Here is a 16,163-nt window from a genome sequence, read left to right as displayed (position 1 = left end):
TTGAGTTATGTGGTTGTGAATCATAGGTAGAAAGGTGAATGTTACGCAGTGTAAAAAGTGACTGCTTAAACCACCCAATGACAAATTGCAAGCCCTGTAAATACCCAGACTTCCGTACTGTTATTCATCTATATTAAAATATTAATATCAAAAATCTAGATACATGACGAGTATAAACCAAAATTACTGATAATTTTAAACATAACTTACAATTTTCAACCATTGATGGACTACATTCCAATTTGTATTGCAAAATGTGAAGTTTTTCTGTAATTGAAAATAACAAGTTTAAATTTCGTCCATCCGGTTATTCATCTACTAAAATAAATATTCTATTTTATTAAATAAACTCATATTTGGACCATCATTTTAAAAATGCCAATATTTCTTCTAGGTCTATTCTATGCTGTGATGACAGATGACAAGAACTGTGCCATATACCTGATAGCCCCTCGACTGGACTACGAGAACCAGACAGAATATAATCTGGAGATCCATCTGGACTCCTTGCAAGGGCTGGTCAACCCTGATCGAAGCTATGCAAGCCTCCGACTGCACGTGGCCGACGTCAATGACAACTCTCCGTACTTTGTCTTCCCGGAGCAGCCGGAGATCAAGGGAGCCAGGAAGAAGTACTATGCAGTGGTCACCAAGGATGTCGATTTGGACACCAACATCGTCCAAGTTCAGGTAAGATAATAAAACTCAAAATTCTTTAGATTTTTTGTGTTTTTAGATTACAGACAATATCTTTTATTTATTTATTTTTAAACGTATTACATACAAAAGTCTTGTATATAATATTCCCGATGGGTAATTTCCATTAGTCATTTTGGGATATGGGATTAAGGTTAACACAACTTAAACACAAATAAGACATTTATAACATTTTGAGTGTGTCCAAATACTTGTTCACAAAACCTGGATTATCTCCAATTACAGGAGTTATTTTCATATTATTTTTTGACATCTCATCAAAGATGAAGAAATTAATAAAAAGCTTCTTTACATCTCACCAATAGATGTCTCTAGTGAAGTTCTAGTGATTCAAGAACAAGGTTTCTAAATTGGTTCATATATATAGAACTTCCAAGAATTTGAGTAGTGTGGTTGTCAATAATGGGTAGAATTGGTGAATGTTACACGTGTGTAAAGTGATCACTTAAACCAGCCTATGATGGTCGTCAGCCCCGTAAATGCCCAGACTGCCATATTCTTCTTCATCTTTGATGAGATGTCAAAAAATAATGTACAAATAAGAAAGTTTAAAAAAAAGGATAAAATATTAAACAAAACTAACACAGGGCAAAATATAAAACAATAAATTAGTGTAGTAAAAAGGCATATTAAAAAAAACATATGGTAAGAAGCATGTTTAAAGGAAACAAATGAGAAAATATAACTAATCACTAACACAAATACCTTTCCATAAAGTAAATATACATATTAACCAGCCTAAATATACGGCCGTACATGGTCTTCCAAACAAAATTTCCTCAAATTATGGGCATACATGAACGGCTGCGCTTATAACTAAACCCTTATGATATTTATTTCTAAAATGGCACTTGTACTGCCATCTATAATTGAATTGAAATACTAAAACCATACTTCAGATTATTTTTCTGTTTTACCCATGACATTTTACTTGAAACAAAGTTTGTGTGACATTACCGTAATGATGCTGTCAAAGAAAAGTTTGATTTAAATCATATTTACTGATAAAAAAAAATTGTTAAGAAAATATGTTGCCTTACAGCAAGTGTGGCCAACCCGCGGCCCGCCGGGTGTTTACTTGTGGCCCTTTTTTTCCCCTTAAGTGTACATAAAACTAACAAAAGAAAATTCCATAATGCGTAGTTCCATATATGGATATATCTTACTATCGTGGCAATTTTTTCCATGGTATATTCGTGTCAACAAACAATCACAACATTTCGCGATCGACTTTTAAATACACATTGATAAGAATACAAGCTAACCAACTGCTAGATCAACTCAACGTCAAAATGCTATGTAAAAGCTTGCAATGTTTGCAATAGCCATGATTCTAGCAAAAAATCGAAGCAATATTCAGATGGTGAAATGGTTTAGGAATGTTTGGAGAGTGTCGTTAAAATTCTGTGTCTAGAAAAGAAAACGGATTTCTCAAAAAAAGGCCTGTCTCATCAAATTATTACTAGGCGTGTGGACGACATTTGAAAACTAATTGAAGATAATTTGAAAAAAGTCTGACAAACAAAATCAGACATCTCACTAAATTATTTATTTTTATTTTTTATTTACTAAAATTATTTTTTGTATTACCTAACTCTGATCTAATAAAATGATTAATTCACATTTTTGTAAAATCTTCTTTAAAAAAAAACAATATATTTCATATTTGCTTGGAATAATAAAAGAAATTTTGTTTTACGGCCCGGTACGAAATCTCATTTTTAAAATCTGGCCCGGCTGCTGAAAAGGTTGGCCACCCATGCTTTACAGCATTGACTGTTAATAAATTATATAATATATTTTTTTTAAATAAAAACTTACTTAGATATAGTTTTGTCTGCAGAAACTCACTCCCAGACAGGTTAAATAATGCATTGTTTATGCATTTATTTATGCTTACTTGTGCAGGTTATTATACAACTCGTGACAGCTAAAATGATTTTATGACAGAATGTGTGTAAATGTACATATAAATTATTCAAGGACTTTTCTAACTATGTATACTTTTGCACGCTATCTGTTAGATAAAGAAATATCAGTTAAGTCTCTAAGTTTTTGTGTATTCGTATGCAAAAACTCAAGTGTGGTGAGATATTCTTCTTCTTCAAACCCTTATCCGCACCCCAATGGTGCATAGGGCACTGCATCATATAAACGCAGAGTTATCTTGATCTTTAACGCATGAAGGAAAGGTCATCAGCCTTCCGCTTCAGGTACCAGTCCAGGGTAATATTGAATAAATATTAGAGTGTAAAATCAGTAATATTTGGTTTCACCCCCCGTCTGGGAATCGAACTCGGAATCTAAAGGTAACTAAAGATGCCATCCATTAAACCACATAGGTAGACAAAAAAAATCTACATTAATGTAACAAAAAAATCTGCCAATAAGATGGCGACACAATTGTAATTGATAGAGGAAGATATATCATTGATTAAAATAATAAATTCCGTTTTATTTACACTGTTTAAAGAAATGCGCACAAACTTTTTGACTGACCTAATACTTGATGTTTTCACTCTTACCAAAATGTTTTATTGAATATTTTGCAGGCTAAGGACTTGGACAGTGGAAACTTTGGTAGAATTCAATACAAGGAATCTTCCTGGAGCAATTCAGCGCAGGATTATTTCAACATTGATTCCAAATCCGGAGTCATCAAGAATTCAAAAACTTTTGAAAGTGTTCCCGAAGAACAGCTCCCGTTTGTTCTGAATGTCGCTGCAAGGGATAATCCCGGATCCAGAAGTGACTATACCACGGCCATTGCTCCCGTTATTGTGAGTTACATAATCTTATATTCTTCTTCTTCTAACCGTTATCTGCACCCAAAGGTGTATAGGGCGCTGCATCCCATAGCTGCAGTGTTTATATCGATCATTAATTACATGAAGGCAAAGTGATCAGTTCTGCGCTTCAGGTATCAGTCTTGGGTAATTTTTTGTAAATATTAGAGTGGAAAAATATTTATATTTATTAGGACTCCCTGGGATTTGAACTCAGAACCTCTAGCATGGTAGCCAATCTTAGGTAACTATCGGGAACATACAGACCAATGTTCCGGATAATTTCAGGATTATCGATCATACCGCGCAACAATCGCAAACATTTAACATGCGGATGAAAAATTTCAGGTTAACCTTCTCACCAAAAACAACCAGCTAGTCCTGGTGTTCAAAGACGCCCGTCCGGAGGTGGTGAGGCTGCAGTCCAAGAACATCACCAGAGTGATCGAGGACAAGTGCGACCTGGTGGTCGGAATAGAGAAGTTCTCCTCCCGGCAGTATATCAGCGAGAACGAAACCCTGGAGCTGGACCCCACGGGAACCGACGTCTGGTTTTATGTCATAGACCCCGACACGGGAAAAATTCTGGACAGAAATTCGACCAGAGTTCAAAGGTGCATATCATAATTTATTTTTATTGATACACGGCCTTGTAAACTTTCAAATGTGCATTCGATAGCTTTGCGACCCTAACAGACACTTGTCAGATATGCCAGATGTGACAAATTTTACCAAGCCTTATCCAAAGAAAAGAAGAAAAAAAACCTTCGACTTTTATTATTATTGTTTTGTCAAAAAATAAACAATGTTTCATATATCACAGTGAAGAGCCCTTGAAGTGGTATTCTACAAAAATAGCGCTTTATAAATTAATAATAAATAATAATAAACCCTTATCCGCACCCAAATGGTGCATAGGGCACTGTGTCATATAAACGCAGTGTTATCTTGATCGTTTACACATGAAGGAAAGGTGATCAGCCCTTCGCTTCAGGTACCAGCCCATGGTAATATTGAATAAATATTACAGTGAAAAAATCACTTATATTTATTTTTACCCCCTTGGGAATTGAACTCAGGACCTCCAGAACGGTAGCCAAGCGTGCTGACCGTTACACTGCGGAGGCGGACAATATAAATATATAAATATAAATTATCTAAAATTATTATTTTCTTACAACATTTTGAGTGTGTCCAAAAACTTGTTCACAAAATCTGGATTATCTCCAATTATAGGAGTTATTTTCATATTATTTTTTGACATCATCAAAGATGAAGAAGATGCCCTGACTTCCATATTCTTCTTCATCTTTGATGAGATGTCAAAAAATAATATTATTTTCTTGTTGTAAAAACTACTTAATTAAAGTAATATCCCCGGGAATCTTGACTCCTCAGTAAACCATTGACAATGGTCGTCGACTATACTCAGTGGATTATTGTTGGTAATACCCTCTTAACCCTCTCCAATCATCTCTCGCTTCGATTAAAATAATATATTCTTTTCCAGGTCTATTCTGGAGCCTTCCGCCCAGTCCAACATAACGTTCGTGGTGTCGGGGGTGGCCCGCGCCACTGCGGAGGGGGTGAGGGCCCCGCTCCCCACCCCCTCCCCGCCGCGGCCCCGCCTGCAGCCCGCGGCCCCCGACGCCTTCCCCTACGCGCTCATCATCATAGCCTGCATCATCTTCATCCTGGGCATCGCGGGCATTATCTACATATGCGTGTCGTGGAACAGGTAAATAAATTTAAACAATAGTTTTTATATGTTTTTCGTGCTTTAGTAGGCACGAGTAAATACACCAAAATGTGCTTATTATCTCTTTGGGACCTTTAAGTTTTGATTACAATAATCGGCTGATAAGAGGATGAATTTTTTTTGTTGTCGATTTTTTCGACTTTATAGTATCGTGGATAGCGCGGTTGGTTACCATTCTTTTCAATTCAAACCCTTATCCGCACCCCAATGGTGCATAGGGCACTGCATTATATAAACACAGTGTTATGTTGATCGTCTACACGAAAGAAAGGTGATCAGCCCTCCGCTTCAGGTACCAGTCCAGGGTAATATTGAATAAATATTAGAGTGAAAAAATCACTAATATTTATTTGACCCCCCCTGGGAATCGAACCCGGGACCTCCAGAACGGTAGCCGAGCGTGCTGACCATTACACTACGGAGGCGGACATTACTATTCTACCATTCGGTTACCATTTTAGTGAATGAAATTATCTTTATTAACCGTTTTAGTGTTAATTTTTTTATTAAAGATTTTTGGCAAAAATGATCCATTTCAAATTTACTGGACATTGTATTAGCAAAATCACCGCCATTATTAGTATATCGACGGTTGCGCTTTTGGAAAAGTATAACAGAGTCGATAAATTGATTCTCAGCACTCTAAAGGTTAAATGGTCTAGAACAGTTGTCAGTTACCTTTTGCGAGACTGGGTAAAAAATTTCAATTTTGTTAATTTCATTTGATAAGTGGGTAAATAAAAAAAAATTAAAGATATTTTTTTTATAAAATAAAGTATGTACACGTGTGTATAAATACATTATTTTCTTTTTTTAATTAATGTTTTACTTAGTAGATACCACTATTTCTCAAAATCTACTATGACACGTGTTTTGATGCATTCCGCATAATTTTCAAACACCGTATTTAAAAAAAAGGTGATGAATGCATGGAAACACGTGTCACGGTAGATTTTAAGAAATAGTAATATTTACTAAGTAAAATATTAATTAAAAATGGATAGATTTTACCACAAAGTGAGTGCCGAATCAATTAATGAAAATACATTATTTTCAATGAGTAAATAATTTTATAATAAGAAATATCATCATATTTTCTTGATGGGTGATTCAAAGTGTCGTAGTGGGCAATTCAACTACCCGCGCGTACTTGGTTGCTGACCACTGGTCTAGAACTAAATTTAGAGCTGCCCAAAACAAGGATAATTAAGCTCGAGTGAGTCAATGTCAGGATGATCTGACATGACACGCGCAGAAGAACTAAATTTAGTATCCCTAATTTTTATCCTTAATTATTTTTGTCCGCCTCCGTAGTGTAATGGTCAGCACGCTCGGCTACCATACTGGAGGTCCCGGGTTCTATTCCCAGGGGGGGTCAAATTAATATAAGTGATTTTTTCACTCTTATATTTATTCAATATTACCTTGGACTGGTACCGGAAGCGGAGGGCTGATCACCTTTCCTTCATGCGTACACGATCAAGATGACACTGCATTTATATGGTGCAGTGCCCTATGCACCATTGGGGTGCGGATAAGGGTTTGAAGTAGAAGAAGAATATCTCACCAAACTTGAATTTTTGCACACGAATACAGACAAACTGAATTTTGAATGTTTTACAGGTATCGGAACTACAAAGCGCGGATGCAGCGTCACTACAGCAACGCCCCCGCCCGCTACGACCCCGTCATCAGCGGCCCCGCTCCGAGCGTGGACACGCCGAGCCTCAAGGAGTACGAGACTCAGGTCCTCAACATGGCGGTTCCGCTGGACGACTGCGACAGCTGCAATGACCTGCAGTTGGACTTCAGCGCCAACAACCACACCTTCAGCCTCGACAACGTCAGCTATATCACCAAAGATAATGGTAAGGATGCTAAAAATTAAATGAATACAATTATTGATCGAGGCTTTTGTTAAAGTGAGCTAAAAGCAAACAATCAACAATTGCAAAATGAATTATTTTTAATTGGTCTGGGTGTTTGTGATGTATTTTTCACATTTCCATCCCTATCCTTACTATCCTACCTGCAGACAAGCCTCTTAAATAGGAATAACACGGGTTATTCCTATAGAAAAAAAAGTAATTTTATTGCTTCCCTAGTGAAGTGGTTAGTGCGTTTGGCTACCGTTATGGATGTCTTGGATGGGTTCCCCAAAGAGTCAAAACATAAATCAGTCTTTTTTCACTGTTATGTGTGTTTAATCTCACCGTAATTAACAATCAAGATTCAGTGTGTCAATATGATGCAATAATAGGGTGTAGATAAATGGTTGAAAGGAGTATCTTTTATTTGTGAAAATAGGAAAATTTTTATGTACGTATATTGTTTAAAATACATAATTTGTAAGTAAATAATAAGCCTAGAAAAAATGTATATATGTATTTTAATATTTGAATAAATATTCACACATTCATTTCTTTGAAAAGGGAATATATATAGACATTTGCATGACTTACAACTTAGCTGGCTTAAGTGAAAGAGCGAGTGTTACGAAATGTGTAAACTGATCGCGCATATTCCATGACCTCATAGCATTCTATACTATTCTATTCTAAGAGGCATTCCTCATAAATTCCTTATAAAAATAAAACAATTTGATAACAATCTCTTGATGGTAATTTCCAGTATTAGTTTAAAAAGATATTCAAACCATGATAAAATTTTATTTGATTTCCAGGACAAAACAGCCCAACCTCATCCGAGGCAGCCACAACAGCCCGAGCTTCGAGCGTGGCCAGCCCGACCGACTACCTGCACTCCAACGTCCACACGCTGAACCGCAACAATGCCAACTCCCTCTACCGCAACAACCACCACCACCTGTCCACGCTGCCGCGCAACGACCACCAGAACAACTCCTTCCTGGACACCTTCGGGCGCAACAACATGCGCAGCCAGCAGAACAACACCTACAACCGGAACAACAAGAGCAACCTCAACATGCTCGCCAAGTCCGCCGGGAAGGAGAAGAACGACAACAAGAATAACAACACCCTCAAACGGGAAGGGGCCATCATGGCGTACGACGAAATACCGGGACACAATTCCGGATTCCAACGGTAAACGTTTTTAATCTTCTTTTTTATCTTTTTCCATGTTTGCTCCCTAGGCATATGGCCAACACGAGACGTCTCCAAGTCACTGCCACGCGCCATCTCTTTGGCTTCCACCCAGGTCAGTCTGGCAACTCAAAGTTCCGCTGAGTATAGTCAGTGAATGGCCAGCGGCCTCCCCGGGGTTGGAAATGGAAACACGAGGGGTTAATGCTCTCAGGTGGCATATCCTTAGTTTTTTAATACTTGACAAATAACCAAATCAATATAACTACCTCAAGGGCTCTTTACTGTGATTGAATTGGAGAAAAGGAGATAGTGGAAATGATTTAGCGAAAAAATCATTTTTAGTCTTTTTCTAAAGATCATCTCACTCTCACTGTTTCTAACTACTGGTGGAAGAGCATTGATTCGGATATGCTTGTGAGATTTCTGATTTATTCAACCGGGACACTGGAATGCCTCCAGCGTTCTTCTTCTTCATGAGCCCTCTGTCCTCCACTGCTGGAAATAGGCCTCTTCCGTATCCTTCTATTTCCTTTGGTCGGTTGCTGTTTGCAGCCAGTTTCTACCCCCCACAGCGACTATGTTGTCTCTTTTGGGGTCTTCCGACGCCTCTTTTGTTCTCCCAAGGTCGATCCATCTTAAAAATTTTATGGTCCAGACCCCCAGCGTACAGTACAGTGAAATAAGTGACAAAGTTTAGAAGTGTATGGAAGTGAAGCATAGAATTAGTAAAAGAAGGATGTAAGTAGACTGAATGTATTAGAAATACGATCTCTCTGATGAATGTGCGGAAAAATGATGTATGATAGGTGTTCGAATGGTGATGTAAGGAAAGATTGTAAGCGTAGTTAGTTAAAAATATATTAATTTGTTAATTTTTTTAATTTCAGGTCTTCTGATGATGATGGAATGGTTAGTCCATCGAATGACAACGTGACCTTTGGAAAAAGGGACTATTCCCAATTAGGATTTTCATATATCAATGACAGATCTCCTGTCGAGACTACAACCGAATTATAAATTTAATGTAATAACGAATTATAGTGTTATAATTAGGCTAGTAATTATTACGCAAATTCAAAATGCCAGGTGGCTGCAGCCCAGTCACTAGAAAAACAGAATAAAACTATAAATACATAAAATTTCATCAACCCTTCGACCACCACTGACACTACACAAATGGTTGTAACACTACACAAACATAAGGTGTCACACAATCTGACACCACACAAATCGCTCACTCCTTTCAACAACATTACATATCAAAAATAGTCAATTTTCAGTTGTGCATGTTTTCGGAATGCCCAAAAAATGTACTAAATCCCAGCAAAAGCGGCATATTTTTAACTTAATATTTATCCGCTACAGAGAAAGTGTTGTTTTTGCTTTCAAGTTAAAAAAATAGTACAATCTTAAGTGCCCAAGAAATTGCTGCAATTCTATTTATCTTCACGTTCCTGCCTTTCGTTTCCTTATTCATTTAGCAGTCCGCCACCGTAGTGCAGTAGTCATTGCGTTAGGCTACCGTGCTAAAGGTCGTAGGTTCGATTCTCAGTGAGGTCCAAATAAATATTAACAATTTTTCACTCAAATATTTATTTATTCATTTCACTCAACTTGAGACAAGATGGCCGATCTTTTATATAATTTAAGATGGCTGACTGATTTATTTATTCAGACTACCAATGACTATTTGTTACGATTACAAAAAATAGACTGCTGTATTTTCAAACGCAAATTCTAAATAATCTAGTGACTGGAGCGCAGAATTGAGTCCGTCCATTAAATGAGAACCAATAATGAAGTCAAATTAATATCTTTATTGTGTTCACTTTTTATTATAAATTAAAATAAGATCCTACACTTTTTTGTATGATAACGGTTTGATTTGTTTACTTTTTATTTATAGTATTATATTTAATACAGATTCATACCGCCAGTAACAATAAAATAAATATTTATTTTGTCAATTTTTATTTTTGTATGAAAACATTTTTTTTACAAATCTGGTGTCCCAATGTAGTAAAACATGGTATAGAATTTTTAATTTATTTGAGTACAGCTGTACCCGGCCATGCGTTACTGTGGCTCAGCCTGTTTAAATGGAAAAAAACAATCATTTCTACTCTACTAAAAAAACTATGAAACAATAATGCAATCGAAAACATTGAAAATGCTTACTGATGCACTGTCAAGAAGCACGCTATCTGCCATATGTATGAAAATACTCCATTCAATACCTTTATAATAGTTTATTTTATATAAAATGGATGTAATGATTTGGAAAATATGCAGGTAAATTTAATTGATTAAAAATTTAATAGGCACATTTTATTTCTGATGTGATATAGAACTTTTAAATATACCATTTTATTATCCTGATTTCCATAATAATGTTAATTTAATATGATTACCATTAAAATTCTAATCATATGTTTTTGAAATTGAAGTGAATAGCATTGTTTTAATTAAAGTACCGAACAAAAAATATAATTGCAAAAAAATCTCATGTGCATATTATTTTTTTTTATCAGAAAATAATTCGATTATATATTAGTCTGAACAATTTAAAAATTATATCCGTTCGCTCAAATGCTTAAAACTTCTATGTCAAAATAGACTTAATTATTGTCATATAAAATTGTTATTTGAAAAATTAAACATAATTATTTTTATATAAATTTCTTGTCATGTCGAAAATATTAATTAGGTATTGTAGATATTTTAATTGAACTATTTTTAAATGAACTGATATTATTTGTACATAAATATAATGTAAAATTATTTTTATATTTAGCCATATTCTTTACAGCTCAGTAATGTGTAACAAAAAATCTATTATATTTGTAGACCAGGTATTTTTATTTTTTTATATACATAGTAAGATAAGAAGAAAAGAGATTAATACATTTAAAACTATGTACATACAAAATTTTATTTTTATAATAAAAAAAATATCTACTCTGATTTTAACCCTTACTGGTCCAATGTCGAATTTCATTCAACATTGATTTTTTGCTCTTAGGTCCCATGTTGGATGCTATTCGACATTTTTTTCATCATAAGTATTATTTATTTAAATTCCAAGCTTACATTTTTGTCACTCGTATCTATTACAACAGTATGTGGACCAGAGGACAAAAGTTTTTTTCCATTTTTTTTCATATATTTAAATATATATATATATATATATATATATATATATATATATATATATATATATATATATATATATATATATATATATATATATATATAAAATATATATATATATATAAAATATATATATATATATAAATATATATATATATATATATAAATATATATTTATATATATATACGAGGTGTGGCAATTAAATTCCGATAATTTGTAAATAAAACACAGGCAAATAAAGTTAGCAGCTAAACTTTTTTAACGGCCTTCACAGTAGTCTCTTTCTAACTCAGAACAATGTTTTTAACGTTTCTTCCATGATAAGAAGCCTTGATAGTCCCTTAAACTTAGACCTTTCAAGATGACGGTCGCAGCCTCTTGGATGGCTTCAACTCTGCCATGATGGGTTCCTTTAAGGTGACTCTACATTTTCAGTCAGTCATGTCTGCGACCGAGTTAAAAAAATTATATCTTTGGATATTTAATGGAATAGTTACAGCTGCGATTTTCGAATTGTTATACTCGGTTACAATTTTATCCTGAAAATAGTATATTTTTTCATAGTAACAAAACAGGTCTTATAATAATTATATAATATCCGTCCAATCCAGCCAATTAAGAAGTTTTCCTTTTTTTTTTAATATTTCTGCATATATCCCAGGCCTACCGAATTAGAGAGAACTCCTTTGGGCTTTTCTCGATTATCTTACTTACTTATAACCCTTATCCGCACCCAATGGTGCATAGGGCACTGCATCGAATCGAGGCAGTGTTATCTTGATCATTACTTACATGAAGGCAAGGTGATCACTCTTGCGCTCCAGGAACCAGTCCAGGGTAATATTAAATAAATATTACAGTGTAAAATCACTAATGTTTATTTTCACCCCCCCTGGGAATCGAACCCGGGACCTCCAGCGCGGTAGGTAAACACGCTGACCATTACACCACAGAGGCGGACATTCTCGATTATCAGCGACCATTATTCAAATGTATATGGGCACCGCCAAAGAGACATTAGTACTCATATGTGGTGTGCGTTGTATGGAGGGCAAATGTGACTATTACATCGATTTGATATAAATCCCTTTATATCTTTAGTTACAGATAGGGAAATGATGAAAGAATGTTAGCTATCTAAGGTTATTTAGCTATTTACTTGAACGCCCATAAAATGAAATACCATGAAATCTTAAAAAATAGCCCTACTAAAGGTATAAATTTTACCCTTCCTATTATTAAACGGATATCTTGGGTGTCTTTAAATGTATGAATTATAACCCCCGTACATAAAAATAATAAACTTTAAAAAAAAGCAGGAATTAATAAATGAAAACAAGCTAAAACCCTAAAACCAGCCCCTAAAATTATTATTATTTATCCTAATTGACTAATTGAGTTGATAAAGCAATAATTTTTCAAAATCATATTCAAAATTAGCCCCTATTCCGGATATAGTCAATATCCCTAAAAATATTAAAAATTTAAACATAGTCAAACATAGTCAATATCCCTAAAAATATTAAAAATTTAAAAATTAAAGAATTAAAGAAAATTAAAGAATCAATTCTCTAAACCGAATAATTAAAAAAACCTGACTTACTGTGACGGAGTGGAAGGACCTATTTACCCAGATGCATATGCACCAGTTACGTAGTGTTTTTCTCTGAATTTAATTGCCATACCTCGTATAACATTAATTAGAATTTTCTAAGTGTGTACAGCGAACATGTTAATTATTAAATAAATATAATGATAGTAATAAGATGTATGCTACGAAAATATTATAATGACTGAGTGTTATTTGCAAATTGCCTGTGTAGAACTGTTTTGTACAGTCATTGCCAAATGTTCTACATACTTATGTGCGAATTCGTCTTATACCTTATAGGATTAAGGATATTTGTATACATATTAATATTTAAGTTTAGAAATTTCCCACAAGGAAGAATTGCAAGATGAAGTATGATTGAATTATTTATTTTTGTATATTATTGCTCATAACTGTTTTAATGAATTGGTGTATTATATTTTTATACAGAGTAAATATAAGCTTTATAAATAAATACAAATGTTTGTTTTCTTTTCCCCAACAATGAATGCCATACAAATATATCGCTCACTCCTTTCAAGAACGTCATAAATCAAAAAACTTGATTTTTCAGGAGAATGTTTTTCAAGTTTAAAAATATAATACAATGTATTAAAAATAAATATCAAGCCACTTATTGAAATTTTTACTGTGCAACAGATCTTTTTAGGTAAAACTTGAATCCTTTTTTCCATTTGAAAAATATTAAGTATATTTAAAAAAAAATATTAAACAATACCTTTTCTTCAAAATGCAAAAACCGCACTTTCTGCCCTGTAGCGGGTAAATATTGAGTTAAAAATATGCCGCTTTTGCTGGGATATAGTACATTTTCTGGGCATTCTGAAAACATGCACAACTGAAAATTGACGATTTTTGATTTATGACGTTCCTGAAAGGAGTGGGCGATATGTGTAATAAAACAACAACTATATAGCTTTTTCCGCTTTTATTTTATTTTACCAGTGACCTCATAAGACTGGTCTGATGATGTCGGCAACGACAAAACCTGGTCACTGGTCACATAAAATAAAAGAGGAAAAAAGCTTTATACTTGTTTTATTATATAAAATGCAGTTTCACCGTAAATATCAACAGAAAATGTAAATCTATTTATACTACTACTACTACTAGTATTACCATCACGCCGTTTCTCCGCACGGGTAGGCAGAGAGGATGAAACTCCACACTTTTCTGTCCTGACATACACTCCTCGCCTCCTTCACATCCATACATCTAGTCATATACATGCCCTCCGATTACGCAGACTTTTGACACTGCCAGATTTTAAGTTCTGAGTGATCTGATCGTGCCAAGTATTTTCAGTCGTCCTCGTTCTGTTTTCCCTCACACATTCGCCACATATATTTTTTTAGTAATTATTTTTTTTTATTTAAACTTCATGTACAGAATATAAAAAGTACATTGGCGGGCTTATTGCTAAAAAGCAATATCTTCCAACCGACCAAAGACGGACTAGTGATATTGATCAAAACGTATGATACCATATATAGCCGTTTGCAATCAGAGGGTAGATAGTACTTGAACATTTAAAAAACATAAATTACAAATTGACATTTAAAAAAAAAACATAAATTACATATTAATATACCAATTACCAATTAACAAAAGACGATAATAAGGAGGGCAAAGGAAGAAGGGAGTTTAGGGAAGGAGGTAGAGGGAGGAGGTTTGATCGACAGTTAGGATTCTGATGACAGATAGTAATGTCTCAGACGTTTTTAAAAGTTAATACATATTATTGTCTGATGTAATAGATTTTTTCAAAAAACTAAAAAATAAAAAGAGGAAAAAGAAAAAAAAAACAAATAAGTATTCTAGGATTCTAATGATAAATAGGTAGGGTCAGGTAGCAAGTTTAAGGAAGAGAGGAGGGGTCAGGGGAGGAGGAGATGGACAGTTAGGGTTCTAAGGTAAGATAATGATGTTTCAGGCGTTTTTTGAAGGTTAAAATAGAAGGTGCATTTTTTACGTGTAGAGGTAGTTCATTCCAGAGTCTAGCCGCTTGGACAGTAAAGGAATTACTGAGGAATGCTGTGTTGTGGCAAGGAATGGAGAGTGTTCTCTCTTGGGAAGAGCGAAGCGATAGACCATGATCAGAAAGGTAAACGAAGTTTTCTACAAGATAAATTGGTGCACTGGGGTCGTGAAGAATGTTATATAGTAGGGCGAGAGATTGTGAATTTATGCGTTGTTTAAAATGAAGCCATTTTAATTCAGTGCGACAGGGTGAAACATGGTCATATTTCCTTAAGTTAAAAATAAAGTGAATACCATGATTCTGAAGACGCTCCAGACGATTAATAAGTTCCGTGCTAGCGTCAAGGTAACATATATTAGCATAACACAGAGAAGATAGGAGGACAGATTGTGACAGATTTATTTTAGCAGTGGGCGGAAGAAAATTTTGTAACCTTTTTAATGAGTGGAGAGTCTGGTAAAATTTTTTACTAACTTCAGTTATCTGTTCATTCAAGCTTAAGTGTTGGTCCATAAGATACCAAGGTTTTTTACACTTTTCGTAAAAGGAATCGGAGATTTGTTAATTACTAAAGGTGATAAAGTAGTTAAGTTTAGAAGGGAAATTTGTCTACGACTACCTATAACAATGGCTTGAGATTTTTTTGGGTTAATCAGTAAACCATTTTCTTTGGACCAACAAGAGATTGAATAGAGATTAGAGTTTAACGTTTTTATAGCATTGTCAACATTTTTGACATCAGTGTGAAGATAAATTTGAAGGTCGTCGGCGTAGAGATGATAAGAACAACTCAAGTGGGTAGATATGGTGTTTATGAAGATTGAGAAGAGGAGTGGAGAAATAACGCTACCCTGAGGTACCCCTGTGCTTAACCAATTAAACTCTGATGATTTATCTGGCAGAATAACACTTTGGCTTCTCCCATTTAAAAAAGCTGAATACCATTGTATAACTGAATGTGAGAAATTGAGGGAGCTTAGTCGGGCGAGAAGTATATCAAAATCCACAGAATTGAATGCACTGCTAAAATCTAGGAGAGCCAGGATAGTAAGTTGTCTATCATTCATAGCGCGTTAATTATCTCGTTAT

The 16,163-nt window shown here is 34.6% G+C and overlaps 1 protein-coding gene across 1 annotated transcript in view; it reads left to right on the top strand.

The window, feature by feature from the left end:
* The window catches only part of Cad99C (cadherin 99C), a 177,002-nt gene extending 166,742 nt beyond the window's left edge, over positions 1 to 10,260 (top strand). Inside the window, exons 22-28 of the mRNA XM_088257452.1 lie at positions 395 to 690; positions 3,270 to 3,497; positions 3,852 to 4,117; positions 5,014 to 5,241; positions 6,886 to 7,130; positions 7,946 to 8,327; positions 9,218 to 10,260. Coding sequence (XP_088113578.1) covers positions 395 to 690; positions 3,270 to 3,497; positions 3,852 to 4,117; positions 5,014 to 5,241; positions 6,886 to 7,130; positions 7,946 to 8,327; positions 9,218 to 9,347 — 1,775 coding nt within the window. The 3' untranslated portion in view covers positions 9,348 to 10,260. The remainder of the gene's footprint in view (positions 1 to 394; positions 691 to 3,269; positions 3,498 to 3,851; positions 4,118 to 5,013; positions 5,242 to 6,885; positions 7,131 to 7,945; positions 8,328 to 9,217) is intronic.
* The last annotated feature ends 5,903 nt before the right edge of the window (positions 10,261 to 16,163 follow it).

Source organism: Brachycentrus maculatus, unplaced genomic scaffold, assembly GCF_059751285.1.
Source record: "Brachycentrus maculatus isolate JH-2025_06_01 unplaced genomic scaffold, ASM5975128v1 h1tg000081l, whole genome shotgun sequence".
NCBI lineage: Eukaryota > Metazoa > Arthropoda > Insecta > Trichoptera > Brachycentridae > Brachycentrus > Brachycentrus maculatus.
This window is presented reverse-complemented; position numbering and strand designations above follow the sequence as displayed.